The 25088-nt window shown below is 36.2% G+C and overlaps 1 protein-coding gene and 1 non-coding gene across 11 annotated transcripts in view; one reads left to right on the top strand and one right to left on the bottom strand.

The window, feature by feature from the left end:
* Positions 1-25088, bottom strand: part of CEP192 (centrosomal protein 192) — a 145797-nt gene that overhangs the window by 72029 nt on the left and 48680 nt on the right. For 8 of the 10 annotated variants that reach the window (XM_036244946.1, XM_036244951.1, XM_036244944.1 and 5 more), the window contains 6 exons: positions 22534-22598; positions 21787-21996; positions 18386-18512; positions 17364-17494; positions 9263-10103; positions 9051-9174 (listed from right to left, as the gene is read on the bottom strand). In XM_036244946.1, the coding sequence (XP_036100839.1) occupies positions 9051-9174; positions 9263-10103; positions 17364-17494; positions 18386-18512; positions 21787-21996; positions 22534-22598 (1498 nt within the window). The remainder of the gene's footprint in view (positions 1-9050; positions 9175-9262; positions 10104-17363; positions 17495-18385; positions 18513-21786; positions 21997-22533; positions 22599-25088) is intronic. The other 2 variants (XM_036244950.1, XM_036244953.1) reach the window with 2 other exon arrangements.
* LOC118619417 lies at positions 22719-22822 on the top strand. Its single transcript, XR_004957196.1, has one exon. It is a non-coding gene; the product is annotated as a U6 spliceosomal RNA (small nuclear RNA).

The raw sequence follows: 25088 nt of genomic DNA on the forward strand, positions 1-25088 counted from the left end.
GGAGTTGTCCATTCTGTTATTTAACATTATCTAAACTAGCAAAAGCCAATCCTGCTTTGCTTACAATCTTACTAATCCACAGTCCTGTTTGTTGCAATATACAGGGGTTTGTTGCAATATACAGGGGTTGGCAAAAGTAGGTTTAAAGTTGTAAGTGCATAAAACACAGTTTATTATTGTATGAGTTTATTGATTATTGCATTATTTATTTGTATTACAACTGTAAATCTAATTATGCCCACCGATCTTAAACTCAACCAAAGATTCATTTCTTTTACCCTTAATTTTCTAAAATGATATATTATATTCCTATTGAATTGAAGCATCTGGTAAGCTACTGTAAAAGTTATGGCATTTTCATTAATAAATTCCATATAAAGACATATAACAATGTTAGCCATTCATTCAATAAAATTTTTTTTGAATTCCTGACATAAAGCAATAAACAGAGCATTAAAAACTTTCTGCCTTCAAAGAGCAAAGATTAAAAAAAGAATCATGTCGATAAGTGCAAAGAAATAGTAAAAGTCATACACGTCTAACAGGAATATAAAGTGATACAACTTTTGGCTGAGTAATTCAGCAATGCATATCAAAATCTCCTTGACTCAGCCATTCTACACCTACAAATTTATCCTAAGAAAAAAATTAATGCTAATTATAAAGACTTGCTAAAAGAGAAATTAATAAATAGAAATTATGGGAAACATACAATAAGACACTTGAATCATACTGTTGAATGCTATTCTTTGATTCAGAAAGATGTTTATAATATATTAAGTAAAACAAAGAAAATAGATTAGAAAGCAATAAATAGAAGATTCCACATCTATTTAATACACATGCCATAATTTATTAGTACCTATTACAAGGCCAGCCCAATCCAATTCAAAGAGAGGGGAAACAGGCTATGAAATCTTGAGGAGAAGTGGCAAAGTGACTCTAAGAAATACTTCCCAGCAGCCATCTTTGGAAACAGATGCAGTACCTATTGAACACTCTGCCACTTAGTTTCAATTCAGCCCTTCATTTGACTGAAATTTACCCCATCATTTTTTTGTACAAAACTCAGACTACTCAGCTAGGAGTGGACACAGAGAGAAAATCTTATTTTGCATTTTACTTATTTATCTTTTAAATCCTCACCCGAGGACATTTTTTCACTTATCTTCAGATACAGCGGGAGGGAGAGAGGGACAAAGAGAGAGAGAGAAACATCGATGTGAGAGAGACACATCAAGTGGTTGCCACCCACACAACCCCAACTGGGACTGGGGACAAACTGCAACTGAGGTACGTGCTCTTAGCGGGAACCAAACCCAGGATTCTCTGGTCCGCAAGCCAACGCTCCAACCGCTGAGCCAAACCGGCCAGGGCTTATTTTGCATTTTAGACAGTATTGACAAAATGCTAGTCAGTGAATTTCTAACCAATGGAGACAAAACATTATTATTAAAACTATTTCATGACATGGGTTGTTTTGTTTGTTTGTGTCCTTACAGACAAGGATAACATGGGTTCTTATATGCCCATACACACATATTCACAGATACCATGTTAACAGCATGAAATAAGTTCTAGGTTACTGGTGATATGTTGTATTATTAGTCTGGCTCCTTTGGTTGAAAGGAACAAATGCATTTAGGTTATATTATCTCTAGTAATTAGAAGTGAACTGTAAGAACATACGAAAATAAAAGGAGAGAAATTTCAGTCAAGATGTCAGACTTCAAAAGGAATCTGAAAATTGTCAAGGTGCTGGCCACACAGAGATTCAATGGCCATTCTGGAAGTAGAAGCTCTAAATCAACTCTACAAACCTGGTGGAAATCAGTTAGAAGCTAGAAGACCAGCTAGTAGAAATGTTATTGAGCAGCAAAACTTATCAGATAAAGTATACTCACTAAAAAAAAAATGCTGCCAGTGAACAGATGAAAATTCTGACCAACATTTCACCATGAATATAAAAAAATTTTCATGGAATATGAGCTGCCACAAAACAGAAAAAAATATTATAGAAACATCAAACCCACTTTACCACAATAAAAAGTACGAGGATTTCACTCAATCAGTATGGCTCAGTGGACTGAGGGCCGTTCCGTGGATTGAGAGATCACAGTTCAATTCCCAGTAAGGGCACATGCCCAGGTTTCGGCCTTGATCCCCAGTGGGGGTATATAGGGGGCAGTCGATCAATGTATCTCTCTCACATTGATGATTCTCTCTGTCTCCCTTCCTCTCTCTCTAAAAAAATCAGTAAGAACATATTTTTTTTAAAGAGTGAAAACAGGATAAAAAAAATAGAAGTACCAGGATTTCAATAAAATAATCAGTGATGTAGCAGATAAACACTTGAACAGCTATCCCACAATACAGAGTGAATGTATCAAAAAATTAGAAAAAAGAAAACAGTCATGGATGATCAGAGGAAGGAATTATCAACTAATGGGCAACCAGTGCACTCAAAAGGTGGAGGGGTTAAGTGGAAATAATAAAAGATAATAGAAAACAAAATTTTCCTCAGTTGAAGAAAGCACTGTATATGCAGAGGTAATCATAATCCAAGAAAACCAACTAAAAGAGATTGATGCATTTATTTAAAGTTGATGAGGGAAAAAGGTGGGGAGGCAATAAAAGGAATATAAAAATGGAGCCAGAAATTAGGTACCAGGAGGATAAACAGAAATGTGGCATATTCATGCAATGAAATGCTACACAGCAATAAACACAATGAGCTACTGATACATGCAACAATAGGATAATCTAAGAAACATGTGAAGTGGAAGAAGAACACACAAAGAAATATACTAGAAACCATGTAACATTTCGGTCAACCACAGACTGCATATACAATGGTGGTCCCATATGATTATAATGGAACTGAAAAATTCCCATCACCTAGTGACATCATGGCTATCATAATATCATAGCACAATGCATTACTCAAGTTTGTAGTGATGCTGGTCTAAACAAACCTACTGTGCTGCCAGTAGTATTAAGTATAGCACATATAAATATGTACAGTACCTAATATTTGATAATGATTATGTTACTGGTTTATGTATTTACTACACTATACTTTTTATTGTTAGAGTGTACTCTTCCTACTTATTAAAAAAAGATTTGCTGTATAACAGTATACCATGCTACGCAGATAGCAACCTCATACATCTTGTGTTTACAGCAGCTCTTGATTGCATCATTTTCTCTTGTGCTTGACTTAATCTCGTGTTGCTTTGTTCAATAACATGCTGTATAGGCTTGTAGCCTAGGAGCAATAGGCTTTATTATACCATATAGCTTAGGTGTGTAGTAGTCTACACCAACTAGGTCTGTATAAGTGCTCTCTATGATGTACACACAACAACAAAATCACCCAATGACACATTTCTCAGAACATAACCCTATTAAGAGACACATGACTGTACATGATTCCATCTATATAAAAAGGAAGAACAAACAAAACTAAACTATGGCAATACAAATCAGAAAGTGGGTGCTGGGTGGGGATAAGGAAAGGAGAACTGAGTGGAAAAAGGCAAGGAACTGTCAATGGGGTGATGTTTAAATAGGTGTATACAGGTGTCAAAAATTCATTGAATGAAACCTGTAAGATCTGTACATCTTACTGTATGCTAATTATACATCAATAAAAATATAATACATCAATGCATGCTGTGAAATACTAAAATTGGGTTAGAAATGAGCCAAAACCTGACCGTAAGCTTGCTAGTAGGCTAAATTGTGACACTGAAAGACTTCACAAATTAATCTATATGCCAGATAATGACCAAGAGATCTCTTGGTGACTATGGCAGCAAAAAAAAAAATTGTATGTTAAGCAACTCAGCAACACACCACCACTTCACCTCATCTTCCCTAGCAATTTTAGTTCAGAGTATCCTTATCCTCTAATAAATTAGCCTTTTCTCATAAATCCCTATTGTTTTGTACCAGACTGAGGTGAGATTACAGGTGCCTGGCTAGCTTAACCATATAAAGTAAGCTTGCCAATTCCATGGACACTTTATTTTATTTTTTTATTTTTTATTTTTTTATATTTATTTTTTTGTTACAGATATTTCTCTTTTTACCCCTTTGGCACCCCCCTCCCCACCCCACCCCCGCCCCGTCCCCAGTTTAGTTGTCCATGTCCGTTGGTCATTCATACATGCATGTAAGTTCTGTGGTTTATCTCTTCCCACCCCACCCCCCACCCCCTCTTCTCAGGGATGTCAGTCTGTGCCCTACTTCCATGTTTCTGGGTCTACCATATTCTTCAGACTGTTATGTTCATTATATTCCGTATATAAGTGAGATCATGTGGTATTTGTCTTTTTCTGCTTGGCTTATTTCACTTAGGATAATACTTTCCAGGTCCCTCCATGTTGTCTCAAAGGATAAGAGATCTTTCTTTCTTACTACTCCCGTTTCCAGGAATATACCCTAAGAAGCCTGAAACACCAATCAGGAAGAATATATGTACCCCATGTTCATAGCTGCACTATTTACAATAGCTAAGATCTGGAAACAGCCCAAGTGTCCATCAGTAGATGAATGGATAAAAAAGGAGACTTTAGAAAGGTAAACATGATGCTCTCATTCAAAATATCTCACCATATGCCAAGTTCATGAGAAAGTTTAGTATCTTCCTGAGGTATGTTTCCTACACTTAATGAATAAGCATATTTTCTTAGGAATACAGGTGGGTTAAAGAGTGAGACCATCCAGCCCAGCATTTTTTCTCTGATCATGCAATGAAGAGCAATATGTCAGAAAACATCCTAATAATTAAAGTCTTTATAAAGTACTTATAGTTTTACTAAATGCTTTCATATACAACTTCGAAATATCCAAACCAAAGAAAATAAGATGAAAGTGGAAAGTATATGAGGGAAAGAAACATTGCAGAAAACACTGTAAGGAATCTAGAGATCAGAAATGTGAAATGCAAATAAAATAAATCAAGAAAGAGGCAGATCATTGTGGTGATGGAAAAGTTCTGTATCTTTGATTGTGAAGGTGATTATACAAATTCACACCTGTGATGAAATGACACTGAATTCTACCAACACATCATACCCGTGACAAGTTCCTGGTTGTGATAGACACTGTTACAAATTATGTAAGATGTATACACTGAGAGAAACTGGATAAAGGGACACAGGATCTGTCTATGTTATCTTTGCAACTTCTATGAATCTATAATTATTCTAAAATAAAAATTTCTTAAAGAAAACACAAATGTGAAATCAAGGAAAATAAATAGATCTATTACTAGAGTCCCTGGGGGCAAGAAGGGGATAGAGCATGACTAACATTTTAACAAGTAATTCAAATAAATTTTCTTTGACTAAAAGCATGTTTGAAGCATATACTGTGTGACTGGGCAAAGAAACCACAGAGTCAACATAAAGATATAGCCTAAGAATATAACTAGGCTTAAAATATAAAGCATTTTGGCATCAGCTCACAAAAAGAGCAAGTAAGTTATGAGGCAAAGAGAATTAGGGTAGTCTCAGATTTCCCTCCTATTTTCCAGACAGTAAAGCAAGCTTCACAAAAAACTTAAGGGAAGAAAGTATAAGCCAAAGATTTTAAACACAACCATGCCATCCTTCAATAACAAAAGCCACAGATCAACGTCTAAATATAAAAGCGCATAGGGAATATTGCCCCCTCAGACCTTCCCAGAACAAACTTCTACAGGATATACATACCAAGAGAGAAAACACCTGATGAATATATTTAACTGGAGAACAAAAACTAAACAAATGTAGAATACAGTGATAAATCAAAATGTAAATTAAATACAGTGATAAACAAAAATTTTAAAAAGTAGAAATATGTATTAACAAAAGGGAAAGAATATGAAAATATGTTCACTAATTATCTCATTGATAATAAATGGTATTATGGGTTGAATTTTGTGCTCTCTAAAAAATATGTTTAAGTCCTTAATTCCTAGCACCTCAGAATGTGACCTTATTTGGAAATAGGGTCACTGCAGATGTAACTGGTTAAGATAAGGCCATAATAGAGTGGGCTGGACCCTTAATCCAATGTGAAAGAGGTCCTTACAAGAAGAGAGAAATTTGGACCCTCAAAAGACAGGCATGTGAATACGGAGGCAGAGGTAAGAGTGATGCCAATGAATAAATGCCTACAGCCAATGAATGCCTAAGGCTACCTGAGGCTCAAAGAGGCAAGAAGGATCCTCCCATACAGGCTTCAAAGAGAATAGGACCCTGAACTCCTAGCCTACAGATAATAAGACAATAAATTTGTTGTACCACCCAGTTTGTGGTACTTTGTGGCAGCCACTGGGAAATCAATACAGCTTGGAATCAAAGAACAACATTTAAAAACTAGCAAAGTAAGCGCCTAAATTAGAAGCATATTTATTAACAGTACAACATTAGCTCTGGCCAGTTTGCCTCAGCAATTAGAGAGACCTGGGTTCGGTTCCCGCTAAGGGTACATACCTCGGTTGCAGTTTGTCCCCAGCCCTGGTTGGGTTGTGTGGGAGGCAGCCACTCAATGTGTTCCTTTCACGTCGATCAATAATGTTTCTCTCTCTCACTCTCTCTCCCTTCCACTCTATCTGAACAAAAAATGGAAAAATGTCCTCGGATGAGGATAAAAAAAAATATATCATTTCCAACAGTACAACGTTAAACCAGTAATTTTATAGGCAAATATTAGTGAGAAAAAGAGGGAGAAAAATCACTGGATGACATCAGTTAAAGTCAGATGATCTTCAAATTTGGTTGGGCTGGATGACTTCTAATGTCCTTTAAAAAATGAAATTAACTGTTAAGAGATGGCTGTGTATGTGAAAGACTTTCAAAATGAGGCATCTAGGAGTTACTGAAAGGAGAAAGAAGCTCTCCATGGATATTTTAGCTCTAGCTTATCCATACCATTTCAAATAAATATGCAAAATTCAATGCCAACTTGGAAAAATAATAGATAACTTTGAAATAAAATATAATTTCAATTTGTTTCAAAATATTAAACATTTAAAATAATTTCACTGTGTAGGTAAATTTTTCTGTTTATTAACATCTTTCAATATAGAAACATAAAAGAGCCTTTTATAAAACCATAAAAGGAAAAATTCATACCCCCTCCAGGATACCTTCTCTCTCTCTCTCTCTCTCTCTCTCTCTCTCTCTCTCTCTCTCTCCCACCCTCCCTCTCAAGCTTTAGGGTCTCTAAATAAAAAAATAAAAAAAAAATCACTAATTAATTTTAATAAAATGTCTATATGTCAAAAATACAATAAAAAAAAACTTCTAAAAACTGAATACTATAACTCATATCACAAATAAAGGGCACTTGTTTTCCCTAATACCTCAAGAGCTCCTAGAAATGGACATAAGTCCATAAGAAAAACAGGTAACAAAGATGATAGATATTTGACAGAAAATATGCTCTTCATCACACACAAAAAATATAAACTAAAATTATATTGAAATACTATTTTTTTCACCTATCAGATTTTCAACAATCAAAAAATCTGATCAACATTCTGTTGATGAGGCTATGGGAAAACAGACCCTCTACTAAACTGTTAGTGGAAAATTAAATTAATACAACCTCTATAAGGGGGTTCTACTAATTTAAATATGAACACGCAAGTACAGACTCTTTGATTCAACAATTTCATTTCCAGGAATTTATTCTCTTGATATAATTTCACATGTCCAAAGTGACTAGAATACAGATAAGACTGTAACAAGTAAACTTGTATAGCAAAAATTAAGAGTGTATAAAGGGGCCTATATTAAGCATGAAAAGGGAAGACAATAACAATATATATATTTGCTTTTAAATGCACAAAGAAACTCTAAAAGAATACCTAAGAAACTAATAACAGCAGTTGTCTGAAGAGGGGACTGGGGAACTAGGCATACAAAACAGCATAATGGAGAAAAATATGCACACATGCACATGTACGTCTACCCATGAATAAGCATGTAATACATTTGATAAAGCAATAAATTTACACTGTCCAAAAGTTATATACACAGACTTACATATACCTATATATGTGCACAATTTTTGAATAATGTTAACTTATAACCTTTTCAAAAAATTAAATTTTAAAAAGTTCTTATAACTTGAAGGTTAAGTTGGTTTTCACCTATACTGATAAACTTGTCCCAAAATCTGTGAAATAAGATTCTTATTCTAACTCTTGAAAAAGTATTTACCAATCTTTACCACCAAAAATCCAAATTAATAGTGTAAGATGAAAAAAATCCAAAATTATGTTATTTAAAATGCTGGTAAGAAAAGACTGAGAGCCCTGGCCGATTTGGCTCAGCGGATGGAGCGACGGCCTGTGGTCCAGAGAGACCCAGGTTCGGTTCCCATTAAGGGCATGTACCTCAGTTGCAGTTTGTCCCCAGCCCTGGATGAGTTGTGTGAGTGGCAGCCACTTGATGTGTCCCTTTCACATTGATGTTTCTCTCTCTCTCTCTCTCTCTCCCTTCCTCCCTCCTTCCCACTCTATCTAAACAAAAAATGGAAAAATGTCCTCAGGTGAGGATTAAAAAAAAAAAGAGTGAGATTGACACTCTCACCACACACTGAAGATTACAGTGTGTAAGTCTTTAAGATCTTTCTAGAAATAATTTGTTAATACAGAGAGCCTCCCAACCTGGTAATTTCATTTCTAGATATCTATCCTTAGGAAATCAGTCAAAACAAAGAAAAAAATTTATAAGCGAATTCATTCATCTTAATATCACAAAAATGGAATACTATAGTAAGCATCCACCTGTATCCTCCAAAGCATGTAAACCACCACAGATTAATTATGCAATCTGTAACATTACCAATTTTCTTTTAAATAGAGGAAATTATAAATTAAGAGTATAAAAATTTGCACAAAAAAATGGGTTGAATAAAATTCACAAAATACTTACAATGGTTACCTTTGAGTGATAAACTTATAGTTAATTTCCTTCTGTATAGTTTTTTCTTATACTGACCATGTACATTTTTATTATTTAAAAAAAAAAAAAAAGTTAAGCACCTACCCCAATAAACTTGTTCCAGAAATTTCACTAGAAGAATGACTCACTGGAGAAGTGGAAGGTCTGAAGCTATCCTGGTCATCTTCTGAACTATCTCCACCATGCTCAGGAGAAAGGTTTACCAAATCTATCAGAAAGGTGTAGTTTCTAATGAGAACAAGGGAAAAAACACTCTACACAATTTTATGAATGTGATCAATTACTCTGATACTTACCAACATTTTTAGGTAAGATTAAGAAATGTTTTCCAAAAGTCACATGCTTTTCACTACTACTTGTTTCACTAACATATTCATTTTGCCTCTGATTTTCTCTATTATTTTTCATATTTTGCATTTCTTCATACTCTTCTGAAAGCCAACGGGATGCTATTCTGGGGCTCTTTACTAATGAATAACTGTTAGATGTTGGAATGGATACTGAGGTAGCTTTTTCACTGTTACCAATACCTGGTAATTTGTTGTCAATGGAATGTGTCTTCACATCAACTATTACACTCTCACTCTCTCTTGTATTTGTAAGAATTGAATTTGAAGAGTTTGTTGTTCTAAATGATTCCTGGTTTTCGCTTTCTCTGTTTTCACCATAAAAAATAGCTGCTGTCTTTTCTTCTGGTTTCTTTATACTTAAACTAGTAGCACCTAAGTCCACTGTATGGATGTCTTGTGTAGTCTGTTCTTTTGGCCAAAATAAATCCCAAATATTAGACACGTCAACTCTTGAAAAGTTTTCCAGTCCACTTTCACATCTACTAATTTCTGTTTTTTTAAGGTATTTCTCCATATCAAATGCACTGGATCCGTTACTTTTTTCTAAATCATTTGATAAGAAATAAGACACAATGGAAGAGTCCTTTTGTTTATCATCTTCCTGAAAAGTCTTCTCTCTGGTTTTATTTGAAAGTGCCTTGATCATGGCAGCAAGTTGGGAAGGATCAGTACTCACTGATGCATTTGCAATAGCTGAAGCAATGGTGCTTATCCTAAGTACAGAATCATCACCATCAGGTAACTTGCCTTTATATCTTTCAGGTTGGCTGTTCAAAAAAAAAGTGTCCTAGAAATGAGAAAATTCACATAGATAAATTTACCTCAGGTCCATAGACAGGTACACATTAAACTTTATTTATAAATGCTTCACAATATTCAACAGTAGCAAGAAATTAATGGTATAACAGTTAAATATCCTAAAAAATAAGACAGCTGTTATCAACTTTAATTGTTGAGTACTGAATTACTTATGCAATCAGATTACCAACTGCTAAAAAAATCTTCAGAAATAAGAGATGCTAAAACAAAATCAGAGTTCAACCAGTGTGGTTCAGTGGACTGAGCATTGTCCCATGGACTGAGAGGTCCCAGGTTGACTCCTGGTCAAGGCACATGCCCAGGTTGCAGGCTCAATCCCAGTGGGGAACATGCAGGAGGCAGCCAATCAATATCTCTTTCTCATGCCAATGTTTCTATCTCTCTCTCCCTTCCTCTCTCTCTAAAAAAAAAAATCAATAAACAGCATATTTAAAAAAAAACAACAACTAAATCAGAGTATCTTAAAACCAAAAAATTAAGATAATAAGATTGAGAACAAATTGTGACTGCCAAGTATAGTTCTTGGTAAATTCATTCAATTGTTAGAATTATTTACAGACATATCAGAGAAAGACAAGCACCATGCAATTTCACTCATATGTGGAATCTAATGAACTAACAAGCAAAATAGAGAAAAGATTCATAGAGAGCAGCAGACAGCTGTGGGGAGGGCAAGCTAGATGGGAGGCTGGAGGGATTGAGCAAAGAAGAAAAAAAGAGAAAAAGAATTCATGAACATGGACAACAGTATTCAGTGATAGCAGATGGTGCAGGATTGAGTAGGGTATAGGGGAAATAAACGATGATGGACAGAGACTTGACTTGGGGTGGTGAACACACAATACAGGGTATAGATGACATGTTGTAGAATTGTACACCTGAAACCTGTATAATTTTGTTAACCAAAATAAATTCAATTTAAAAACATCAGTAGGAATCACGGGTAAAAAACTAAAATAGAACCAAAGAAAAGAAACAAACTTATTTAATATTCAAAAATGCAAGTTAGGACTTCTGCCTCCCAGTAATACCAAATTAGGTGGTACAAACCAAATCTTGCTGAGAGCAATTAGAACTGGAGAGCATATCCAAAGACATCCCTTAAAAGGCATTGATGAGCTTTAAAAAAAAAGGAATAAAAAACTATGAGGCCAAAATTTAAAAGAATCCGATTAATCCCATTAATGGTGATGCTTTCCCTAGAGGATCTGCTATTTCAAGAGGCAGCTGATTAAACTACAAGCAGCAGCTAAGCAAAGCTGTTCCATTGGGAGTAAGGGTATAAAACCTCAGCTCAGATTCTAATTATGACAGGCAGTGGCCCTGGTAAACATCATACTTTAGGAAGAGACCACAGAGGGCTAAGCCCTAGGAGTTAAGGTAAACCAAAATTAGACTTGCCTTCCTGAGGACTAAAGCTCAGCTCTATTCAGCTCACTCTCAGAAACCAGATAAAAGTGATCTGAGTCTGCTAGAGTTCTTTGCTCCCTTTCAGAAGCAAAGGTATATCCTGTGTGGAAGATATCATCTCCCAAGGACTCTAATTATTTCAACAACTTCTCCAGTAAAAGTCTACCACTCAATCAATGACACATGATGGTTCAAGATAATATGGCCCAAATGCAAGAGAAACAGACCCATAGGAGATCCAGAAAATAGTCATCAGAATCCAAAACATATCTAAATCTAAAACATAAAATGTAAACTCAAACATAATTAAGGAAGTAAAAGACAACACTGAAACTCTAGCAGAGGACTAAAAATTATAAAGAAATAATTAGCCCTGGCCGGTTTGGCTCAGTGGTTAGAGCAACGGCCTGCGGTCCAGAGAGACCCGGGTTCGGTTCCCGCGAAGGGCACGTACCTCGGTTGCACTTTGTCCCCGGCCCTGGTTGGTCATGTGGGTGGCAGCCACTCGATGTGTCCCTTTCACATCGATGTTTCTCTCTCTCTCTCCCCTCCTCTCTTTCCCTCCCACTCTATCTGAACAAAAAAATGGAAAAAAATGTCCTTGGGTGAGGATAAAAATAATTAATTAATTAAATCTAAATATTGTACTTAAAGAATGCAGTAACAATTTAAGAACCAAATAAATAGGCTTAACAACAAAACTGGATATACTGAAAAAAAAATAATCAGACTTGGAAGAAAATATCCAGAGTGAACCATGAAAGAGAAAGTTAATGGAAAATACACAAAAGAACACAAGGATAGTAACAGAAAAAAAGGGATAGTATGAAAAAGTTCAACAAAGTTGCAACTGAACTCAAAATGGAACAAAAGTTGTATTTAAAGAGACACTGCCAGAGAATCTTCTATAATTTGTGAAAGTCAACAAGCAAGAGTCAAGAAGGCCTATGAACCCTGAGCAGGATAAAACTAAAAATACCTACACACATTATAGTAAAATAGATAAAAACCAAACAAAAAATTTTTAAAGCAGTCAGAGATAAGATACATTACCTTTAGTGAGGTTAACAATGATACTGAAAGCAAACTTTTAAAATAAAAACATGTAAAATAAAATACTCAAATTGCTAAAAGTTGTTTCTATGCCCTGGCCAGGTGGCTCAGTTGCTTGGAATGTTGTTCCGAACACTAAAAGGTGTAGGTTTGATCCCCAGTCAGGGCATATACAGGAGACAACCAATTGATGTTTCTCTCACATGGATGTTTTTTTCTCTCTCTCCCTTCCTCGCTCTAAAAATCAATTAGAAAAACAAACATATCCTCAGGTGAGGATTAAAAAAAGGGGGGCTGAGAGGAGAGAATATGGCGACGGGCAAGACAGGTGTGAGGATGAGTGTGTAAATGGTTGAGCATGTGAGAGAGTATGTGAACAGGAGTTGAGTGTGGGTAAGCATCTGCACAGCAGTGTGGGACCTTAGGGTGGATGGGTCCAGTACTACAGGCAGGGGAGAAGTTGGTTAGTGCTGTGTGCCCCTTGGGGCTGGAAAGTGCTGCCATTTTGGAAGATCTACTGGGTCTCCATTGGGAGGAGGCAACAGGGAGTAGCTAGGGCCCAGCACCCAGAGGTCACAGTGTGCCCGCCTTGCCATACCAGTGGCCTCTGCTGCACCCATGCCAACCTGTGCACAGTAGTCATGTTGCCGGGGCATTTGCAGGAACTCTGAATGGCAGCAGCACCACCTTTGAGGGAAAAGTACATGGTAACAGGCACCCATGCCAGCAACACTGCTGCCAGTTGAGAAGCACACAACAGTAGCACCACCGCTGCAGGAGCCAGCACTCCAGCTCTGCCTCCACCAACGCAATCCAACCATGCCACTGCGCTGGTCCTATGCAATCAGTGCTGAAAACCTGAATAGACCAAAACAACTAATAAAACTGAAGCAGTAATCAAAAACCTCCCAGCAAACAAAATTCCTTCACTGGATGGCATCACAGGGAGTTTCACCAAATATTCAATTAAGAACTAATACCTATCCTGCTCAAACTATTCCAAAAAATTCAAGAGAAAGGAAGAATTCCAAGCTCTTTTTATGGGGCCAGAATTATCCCAAATCAAAAACCAGATAAAGACACTATAAAATTACAGGCCAATATCCCTCATGAAAACCGATGTCAAAATCCTCAACAAAATATTAGCAAATTGAATCCTGCAATATATAAAAATGATTATTTGCCATGACCAAGTGGGATTTATCCCAGGGATTAAAGCCTGGTGCAATATTCAAAAATCAATAAATGTGATACATCACATAAATGATACAAAAAATAAAACTCATTTGATCATATAGACACAGAAAAAGCATTCGACAAAATCCAACACATATTATTTTTATAAAAATTCTCAACATAGTGGGAATAAAGGGATCATACTTCGACATAATAAAGGCCATACATGACAAACCTACAGGCAACATCATACTGAATGACCAAAAAATAAAAGCATTTTCCTTAAAAACAGGAACACAAAAGGGATATCCACTTTCACCATTCTTATTCAACATAGTACTGAAAGTCTTAGCCACAGTGATCAGACAAGAAGGAAAAATACAAGGGATCCAAACGGGAAAGGAAGTGAAACTGTCTTAATCGCAGATAGCATGATACCGTACAAAGAAAACAATAAAGTCTCCACCAAAAAACTACTAGACTGAATAAATGAATTAAGCAAAGTAGCAAGATATAAAATTAACATCCAGAAATTGATGGCATTTTTGTACACCAGTAATGAACTCTCAGAAAAGAGAAAGTATAAAAAAAATCCCACATATCATTACAACAACAAAAAAATAAGATACTTAGGAATAAACTTAATCAAGGAGGTAAAGGACCTATACTCAGAAAACTATAGGACATTGAAAAAAGAAATAGAGGAAGATATAAAAAAGTGGAAGCATATATCACATTCATGGATTGGAAGAATCAACATTATTAAAATGTCCACACTACCCAAAGCAATCTATAGATTCAACACAATCCCTATTAAAATACCAACATATTTCATAGGTCTAGAACAAATACTCCAAAAACTTATATGGAACCAAAAAAGACCTAACAGCAACAGCAATCTTGAGAAAGAAGAACACAGTAGAAGGGATCACAATATCAGACATCAACCTATACTACAAAGCCAATGAAATCCAACAGCCTAGTACTGGCACAAGAACTGGCATATAAATCAATAGAACAGATCAGAGAACCCAGAAATCGACTCAAGCCATTATGCTTAATAATATTTGACAGAGGAAAGAGTATACAATGGAGTAAAGACAGTCTCTTCAATAAATGGTGCTGGAAAAATTCAACAGGTACATGCAAAATAAAAAATGAAACTAGACCACCAACTTACACCATACATAAGAAAAAACACAAAATAGATAAATGATTAAATTTAAGTCACAAAACCATAAAAACCCTAGAAGAAAACACAGGCAACAAAATCTCAGACATCTCATGTAGCAGAATTTTCACCAATATATCTCCTGGAGCAAGAGAAACAAAAGGAAAAAAAATAAACAAATGGGACTATATCAACCTAAAAAGCTGCACAGCAAAAGAAACCATTAAAAAAATGAAAAGGGATCCCACAGTATGGGAGAACATATTCACCAATGATACATCTAAGGGATTAATTTCCAAAATATATAAAGAACTCATACAACTTAATTTTAAAGGAAGAAAACAATCCAATTAAAAATGGGCAAAGGACCTTAGATACTTCTCCAAACAGGACATACAGATGGCCAACAGACATATGAAAACATGCTCAAAGTCACTAATCATCAGAGAGATGCAAATAAAAATGATACTGAGGTATCATCTCACAACTGCCAGAATGGCTATCATTAACAAATCAACAAACAACAAGTGCTGGCAAGGATATGCAGAAAGGGAACCCTAGTTACACTGCTGGTGGGAATGCAGACTGGTGCAGCCACTATGGAAAACAATATGGAGTTTCCTCAAAAAATTAAAAATGAAATTGCCATTTGACCCAGTTCTTGATTCCACTTCTTGGAATATATTGGAAGAATCCCGAAACACCAACCAGAAAGAATATATGCACCCCTATGTTCATAGCAATGCTATTTGCAACAGCTAAGATCTGGAAACAACCCATGTGCCCATTAATGGATGAGAGGATAAAAAAGCTGTGGTACATTTACACAATGGAATATTATGCAGTTATTAAAAAAAAAAGATCTCTTACCCTTTGAAACAGCATGGAGGCACCTGGAGTATTAAACAAACTAAGCCAGTCAGTGAAAGACAAGTATCACATGATTTTACTTATACGTGGAATCTAATGAACAAAATATGATGAATAAAATAGATCAAGAGACATGGATGCATGGAACAGATGAATGCGTGGAATATCAGACGGAAGGAGGGCATTGGGGAAGAGATTAACCAAACAACTTACATGCATATATGCATAACCCATGGACACAGACAATGATAGTACAGCGAAGGCCCAAAGGAGGGAGGAGAAGGAAGCAATGGCAGAGAAAAGGGGGACACATCTATAATACAACAATAAAAGTAAATTTTAAAAAAATACATGGTACATATTTTCTTGTACATAACATTCTAAAACAAGGAAAATTAATACAGTGCTGAGGTTAGACAGGAAGTAGTGTTCAGGAGTGGCAAAAAAAAAAAAAAAAGGTTTCCAAGCTGTAGGCAATGCTCTTTCTTGACCTGGGGTGTGCACAAGTATACAAATTGTGATAACTCACTGAATGCAAGTTTGTTTTACAAACTCTTATGTATGTTCATTATACAATGACATAAAGTGTTTTTAAAAATTTAAAGGACTGCGCTGGCCAGTATGGCTCAGCAGTTAGAGTGTCAGTTGGTGGATCAATGAGTCATGGATTCGATTTCAGTCATGGGCATATACCTCGATTACAGTTTGTCCCCGGCCCTGGGGCCATGGTTGGGATTGTGCAGGAGGCAACCAGTCAGTATGTCCCTCTCACGTCAATGTTTCTCTCTCTCTCTCTCCTTCCCTCCCACTCTATCTGAAGATAAATAGAAAAATATCCTCAGGTAAAGATTAAAAAAAAAAAAAATTTAAGTATATTATTTAGCCCATGCTGAGTACCTCAGTTGGTTAGAGCATCATCCCAACATGCCATGTGTTCAATCCCCAGTCAGGGGCACAGACAAGAAGCAACCAATGAATGCATAAATAAGTGGACCAACAAATCAATGTTTCTATCTCTGAAATCAATAAATAAAAATTTATTTTAAAATGGTGTTAAAAGCCCTGGCTGGTTTGGCTCAGCGGTTAGAGCATTGGCCTGTGGACCAGAGAGTTCGGGTTCAGTTCCCACTAAGGGCATGTACCTTGGTTGCAGTTTGTCCCCCACTCCGGTTGGGGTCATGTGAGAATTAAAATGGTGTTAAAAAATGTAAAGGACACATAATAAAATTGAATCCAAAAACAGCCAACCATGTTACCCTCCATATATTTTTCACATGTGACCTTAATTTTTAAAAATATGTTTTTATTGATTTTTAGAGAGAGCAGAAGGAAGAGGGAGAGAGAGAAACATCAATAGGTTGCCTGATATATACCTGGACAGAGGACTGACCCCACAATCTGGGCATTGCTCTGACCAGGAATTGAACTGAGGACCATTTGGAGCACAGGATTATTCTCAACCAACTGAGTCACCCCAGCCAGGGCCACATGCGATCTTACACAAGAACTGATGTAACTTTAGCTTTTCTTCATGAAAAGCTTTGATACCTCTGTTTTGCCTTCACTGCCAGTTAATGTCACATCATTTTCATCCACCTGTGAAATACTCTCTAGTTCTTCAGCCTGAAGTGTAACTGATCCTTCACTTAGTTGTGCCTTGGAGTGTTCATTTAAATCTCCTGTAGGAAATATAAAATATTCAATTTATACCTATGCACTATCTCACAGAAACAATCTGTAAGATAAGCATCACTCAAAATAATTGCCAAGGAAGAAATCTTTTTACTCAGATATCAGTAATCCTTAAAAGAAACTAAATAAATGCACAGTCACTAAGACAAAGGACCATACAATACCATTGTTAATTTGGCTAAATTCTGCAAAGTCTAAACTTTGAACAAAATTGTAGATTTTAATTACTCCCCTATAAATAATGACAAACACATGTAACATTTTTCAGCTTTAAATGTTTCACAAATATACAAATTAAATTAAAAAATTACTTCTTTACAGTAGCAGAAACTCAACTAATTATATATGTATAGCCTCTTTATTCTAACTTCCCTATTGGAATACAGGCTCTCTAAGGAGTGGAGCTTATCTTGTACAATTTTACATAATATGTAGCACCAGGCATTATACTAGCAAAAAGTGGCTGTTTGCTCACTCTATGTTAACCAAAAAAGTTTGATTTTAAACATTTATCATAGACTATTACAGTCTAAATCTCAAAATAGCTCTTTAATTAAAAGCCTACCTAAGTAGTAAATATAATAGTTATAATTCATTAACTCAGTTGTTTAATAGGCCAAAGTTAACTAGCCCATTTGAACAAATTATATTTCATTTACTTTGATTTTTACAAAGGTATTTAGGTGGATTTTGAATGACTTTTTTCCAATTTAGATTTAAAAGGCAATGTGGGATTATATAAGCATCAAATCAGTAACTAATACAGAAAAAATTCTAAGTGGTTTATACATTTTCACTCATTAAGAACATAATCACACAACCACTTAATTCATGTGTTATAAAAAGGGTCACTAAAAATTCCTTATTTAATCCATTACCTGAAATTAGATAACGGTTAAGATGAGCCATTTCTTTTTCCAAATTACTTCTTGATAAATCAGATTTTCTTATTAAAGCAATAGGTTCTCTCTTCTCTGGTGATCTAATAAAATAACCAAATGATGGCTACAAAACAAACATGTGAATTATTTCCTTAATTTTCAACTGCTTTGAGAAATTCTATACTACTTTATCTTAATATTAGTAACCTAGCTAAATGACTTCAACAAAGTAATTTTTTCTTTCCATTTAAACTTAAATGACTAGAGATGAACTTTAAAAGTCCAAATAGAACCTTTTATTTCCTTACTGTTAGCTATCTTTAATCATCAGAACTATTACTGTCAAGTAACTTGCCCTTTCTAAGAAATTAAAATGAAAACAACCCAGAAATGATATTTTCATTTGTTCCTTCAGCAATTATTACTGAATATCTACTATGTGTGTTTATAAACATCAGTGAAATATATATATATATATTCCTGCTGTCCTGGAATTTACAGTACATAATTTTATACAATAAATACAAAAATCTGTATGAAAATTAGGTATCTTCCTACTGACTTGGATGAAAGTTTCAAAAAGATTTATTATGCTCAGGGAGCTTGCTAAAGGGCAGGACATTCCCACTTGTCTTTTCTTACAGAACTTTCAAGTGACAGACTTAAAATGTGAATTCATTAAATGCACTCCATTTTCAGTTGATCGTCCCTTGATCCAGCAACTTAAATGCAAGTAACATTTCACAGCTAATACCAAAATAGAAATTCCAAATGATAGATCTATTTTTCCATGATCTAGTGCTTTATCTGTTCAGTAAGGAGTTACTCTTCAACTTTACTAACAATGTCAAAAATTCCCATTGATCCTGGCAGAAAAATCTACCTCTCTGAAGTATTAATTTTTTGGTTAATCCTCACCCAATGAGAATTTTCCACTAATTTTTTTTTATCCTCACCCGAGGACATTTTTCCATTTTTTTGTTCAGGTAGAGTGGGAGGGAGAGAGAGGAACAGAGAGAGAGAGAGAGAAACATCGATGTGAAAGGAACATATCGAGTGGCTGCCACCCGCACGACCAACCAGGGCCGGGGACAAACTGCAACCGAGGTACATGCCCTTAGCGGGAACGGAACCCGGGTCTCTCAGGACCGCAGGCCGACGCTCTAACCGCTGAGCCAAACCGGCCAGGGCTTTTTATTTTTTTTTAAGATAGAGTGAAAGGGAGGGAGGAGTAGAGAGAGAGAAGGGAAACATTGATGTGGGAGAGACACATCAATTGATTGCCTTCCGCATATCCCTGACCAGGGGCCGGGGGATCAAACCTGCAACCCAGGTACATGCCCTTGACCAGGAATCAAACCTGAGACCCTTTGATCCGAGGGTCAACACTCTAACCGCTGAACCAAACCAGCCAGGTCTAATGTTCATTTTTTAATTTACTGCACAGACAAGACCCACAGTACAGTTTCAAATTGAAGTTCTGTAAATCAACTGTGAATTCCAACACCATAGCTATTACTTTAAAATACACTCTTAATAAACACTGTCCTCCCTGACCAGTGTGGCTCAGTTGGTTAGAGCATTGACCTGTACACCAAAAGGTTTGATTCCTGGTCAGGGCAGATACCCAGGCTGGGGGTTCCATCCCCAGATGGGACACGTATGGGAGGCCACTGATGGATGTTTCTCTCTGATGTCGATGTTTCTCTCTCTAGCTCTCTCCTCGCTCTCTAAAATTAATAAAAAATTACATCCTCAGGTGAGGATTAAAATAATAATAATAAAACACTCTGTCCAATAACCCTAACTCCCTATATGGAATTTATCAACAAGTCCTTTGACTCTGTCTCCAAAAGAAATCTTGAGCCCTGGCCGGTTTGGCTCAGCAGTTATAGAGTGTCAGTCGGCAGACCAACGAGTCGGGTTCAATTACGGTCCAGGGCATGTACCTCCATTGCGATTTGTTCCCGGCTCTGGTTGGGGTCGTGCAGGAGGCAGCCACTCAATGTGTCCCTTTCACGTCAATGTTTCCCTCTCTCTCTCTCTCTCTTTCACTTCCTCTCCCTCCCTCCCACTCTATCTGAACAAAACTAGAAAAATGTCCTCGGGTGAGGATTTAAAAAAAAAATCTTGAGTCCCTGAATTTTTCTGCTTCTGTAGTATCATCCAAGCACCCAGCCTTCATCACATCACATCTCTTTCCATGTAGTAAGCCTCTCTGCCTGCTTCTACTCCTCCTCTGTGGTTCACTGACCTTCTCTACTCGGGCTCCTGACACATAAAGTAGCATCCTGTCACACTCAGAGATAGGCCCAGGCACCATAACGAAGTTGCTTCGTCTCCCAAGAACTTCTTCCCAGTTAATCTGAAATGGATCCAAATCCTACAAGGACCCTTCATAACCTGGCCCTTGTCTACTTCTACCATTTAACCTGTCATACCCTCCTCCACTCTCCCACCTCCCTATTTAGTTTCAAATTTAAGTTCTGTAAATTCACATTAGCTCTATTTCCCTGCTTTCTATTCCCCCAATATGCCACTCCAGCTCCTACCTCCTATATAAATGATCTCTGTTTACTGGGAATAACCTCCCTCCAGATTTTTTTTCTTTTTAATCCTCATCCGAGGATATTTTTGCATTTATCTTCAGATAGAGCAGGAGGGGGAAAGGGAGGGAGAGAGAGAAACATCCATGTGAGAGAGACATATGGTCGCCACCCACACGACCCCAACTGGGGTTGGGGACAAACTGCAACCGAGGTACATGCTCCTAGCGGGAATGGAACCTGGGACTCTCTAGTACACGGGCCGACACTCTAACCGCTGAGCCAAACCAGCCAGGGCTCCCTCCAGATCTTTTGATAACTGCCTCCTTCTCTCTCATCATTTAGGTCCCAGATGTCACCCTGACTACCACAGCTAAAGCAGCACCTTATCTTTACTCACTGTTCACAGAACATATCACTAAAACACTCCTATATTTCAAATATGTTTTTAGACAAAGGTTGAAAAAAGAATCTTTAAATTCTTCTCACCAGCCAATGACATAACCATAGTAACTAATGGGTATTGATATTATTCCATATTAGGTTTGATGCTAAATACTTTATATGCAACATCACATTTAGATTCTTATAAAACCCTATAAAATAGCATTCCATTTTAGAAATTGGAAAATTAAGGCATAGAGAAATTAAGTGAATTGTTCCTAGTTAAAAGGCAGAGCTAGGATTGTGTCAGGGTCTAATAGACTATTAAATCTAAGCTTTTATCCACTTATTCTAATGTGTCCCTATTCTGTTTCTACTTTAAAGATACTGTGTTCTAGGTATACCATCATAACATTCAAAATATATCAGCTAGTTAATTTAACCATTTCTAGAACATATCATACTTACTCTTTTCACACTGTTACCTCCACCAAGGCAACCAAGAGCTTCAGATCTTTGCGCAAAGAACTCTCCTAAAGATAGACGTAAGTAACTAGCATCATCTTTGTCCAAATCTGATGCACTAAATGATTTCCTCAACAGATTGTAATTCATTGAAGTTCCCCACAATGTATTCCCTAGTGTAACAGAAGTGTTCTGGGCATCTATATTTTCTTCCTAGGAAGAAAGTTATTGTGTCATTTTATCTTCCAAGCAGGCCTTCTCTCTGTTCTTCTCATATTCAAAAATAAAAAAGTTAAGAAAATTTAAACATTTACATTTTTTTAAATTTGGACAAATTCAAGCTTAAGCAGCTAATACAGGTAATGAAGTCCAGAAGAAGAAAACTTTCAGTTTTCATACCCAAGTTAAAATATACACTGTTATACTGCTTTTTATTAATATAAATCTTTAGAAAGGAGCATATTTTCAATAAAAACAAATAGTATTACCTCATTTTAAAATATGGTTAAAAAGGTGTAAATATCTTTGAAGACTCCTAAGATTATTTTAAGCAAATTAAGTATTATTTCAGTATGCCAGTTATTTTTCAATTAATAATTTAGAGTGTAAAGAAAAACAGAAATTTTCTAAATATGAGAAAAGATATGATTCAATACTAACTATATATCTATTGAGACTGATATAAAAATTTTGCTACAATTAATACTGGAAAAAAATTTAAACTTTGGTCAATGTAAATAAAATACAAACCTGCATAAATTGGTGCTCTTTATTAAATTCTTCTTCATCTTGTACAATCAATTCCAATGCCTCAGCTTAAAAAGAACAGGTGTATAAAATTATATTAAGGCCAATTAAATACTAGCATATAAATAAAACATAGCTACTTAGGAAAATGAAATACTAAAGAAATAAAAATTTAAAAAAGCATGCAAGTGCTTACTTTAGCAGCACATATACTAAAATTGGAACAATACAGAGATTAGCATGGCCCCTGTGCAAGGATAACAACAACAAAAAGTATGTGAAAGCTATTACACAACTGATGCATCTGCATTAAGTACAGTCTATGGTTCTCAAACTTTTGATTATAGATACCCTACTGTGATTGATTTAATCAGTTACCAATGTGCCCTAACTCACTAAAGGGCCTTTACAATCCAAGCTTTTTGTTTTTTAGACTTACATGAATTTTAGCTTTAAAGATGGGCATACATAAATTTTCACGCATGCTATTTCATTTGAAACCACTGGACTGACAAGCCATATTGTAAACTTGTCATCAAGATGTCTGCCAGATTGCCCAAACACCTGTTTGCCCATAACTGTCCCAGTTTTAGAAAGGAAAATCCCACAACCCAGCTAACCCCACAGCCTAAGCAAATAGGAACAAATGGTCACCTGGTATCTGTCTTCAAAGTTCCTATGAGCACCTTAGTTCAACTTAGGGAAATGAATGGGCCCTGAATCAACCTCTAAGCTAAGGCCACAAACTAAAATGCCTCAGAGGGTAGGGGTGAATGAGCGAAGAGGGCCAGGTGTAACATAACAGGGAATGGTGGGACAGTGGCAAACTAGAAAGCATATATTCCTGCTCAAGGCATTAGAATTTTAAAAAATTTAAGCATGTTGGCTACATCAGAAAAGTCTGTAGACTAGATTCTACACTGCCTGTCTATTGCCCACTCTAGACCTTTGCCTGGTACTTCAGAACAGCAGCAGAAAGGGGAAGAGTCGATAGCAACCAAGAAGGACAGTCCATTTGTGGCCCAAATGAAAGATATCTCCCACTCTCACTGGTCAACCAAGGGCTAATCCAATCCAAACTGCCCTTTGGGAAATCCTCACAGTCCAACATTAACATAGTGAGACAAAATGAGACTAGATACAGGAGAATATTTCCAGTTAGGAAAAGTAGAGCACCAGAGATAGATCAGGATTCTTACTTATTATAATAGTGCTGGTTCTTCACCTTTCTTTTATAGAAACACATTCTAACCTAGAAGTATGAATGAGAATCAGTAAAACCATGAAGCTCCTGAAATCACATGCTAAATAGTACCTTCCACATACAAAATTTTCCTATGAAGATTCTCTGTGGAGTCCCTAAGTTAAAAAACCAATGCCCTAGCCCGGGCTCAGTGGCTAAGCATCAACCTATGCACCAAGAAGTAGCTGGTTCGATCCCTGGTCAGAGCACATGCCCAGGTTGTGGGCCAAATCCCCAGTGAGGGGCATGCAGGAGGCAGCCAATCGATGTTCTCTCTCATCAATGTTTCTACCTCTCTCTTCCTCTCTCTCTCCCTCCCACTTTATCTGAAGATAAATGCAAAAATTTCCTCTGGTGAGAATAAAAAAATAAAATTGAATAAATAAAAATAAAAAGATACCCAGAAAACCTAGCTTATTTCAATGAATAAATAGCATGGTTGTAAAACATTAAGTATACAACTCCAACTGCTATTATTTTATTCCTAAGCACTTTTTTCTCTGAACTTTGAGTCTTCAGTTAAAAATCTATAGTAATGTTACCTTCTATGCTCATCAGAAATTAGTCACAAATTATAAGCAGAACTTCATTTTTTGAGTCTATGCCCAATTAATTGTTTGCCAAATCTAAAACAAGAGTCCTTTCAAATGTCACCTGAATGTTCTGTCAAATTTTGAAGCAGCCCTTATGTCCCTCTCCCCCATCCCCTACCCAATGTTTAAATCCAAGGCCATATATGGAAGTAATGTATTACCTCAGATATAGAGAATTGATGGAGAGAGCAGAAATGGGGAAGTAGAGTAGTATCTCAAGTAAATTTTCTAAAAAAGTTGTCATTTAAGATGACTTTGACATTATAAAAATTATGCCCTTGGTCCATTCTTCCTCTTCTGAATTATCTCCTCTTGCATTTTCAAACTCCCCTTCCTCTTTCCTATTAAAAGGCTCCCATTTTATTCATATACTCCACAGGCCCTGATTTCCTTTTATGTCGTTTACCCTTTCTATTCTTCCATCAATTTTAATAGTTTTCCATATTCATTTTCTCTATTCCCTCACCACCCATGCTAGTCATCCCACAAGTAAGGTTTCATTTAATTCCTCCATTACCTTATTTATTTTTCCTTTTATAGTAACACATTCACATAGTTCAAAATTCAAAAAGTGTATATATGTATACAATGCTTCAATAAATAGTTTTTGTTAATCCTCACCCAAGGATATTTTTACATTGAATTTTAGATAGAGTGGAATGGAGGGAGGGAGGAGAGAGAAACATCAAAATGAGAGAGACCCATCGATTGGTTGCCTCCTG

The sequence above is a fragment of the Molossus molossus genome, unplaced genomic scaffold (assembly GCF_014108415.1).
Source record: "Molossus molossus isolate mMolMol1 unplaced genomic scaffold, mMolMol1.p scaffold_m16_p_6, whole genome shotgun sequence".
Lineage (NCBI taxonomy): Eukaryota > Metazoa > Chordata > Mammalia > Chiroptera > Molossidae > Molossus > Molossus molossus.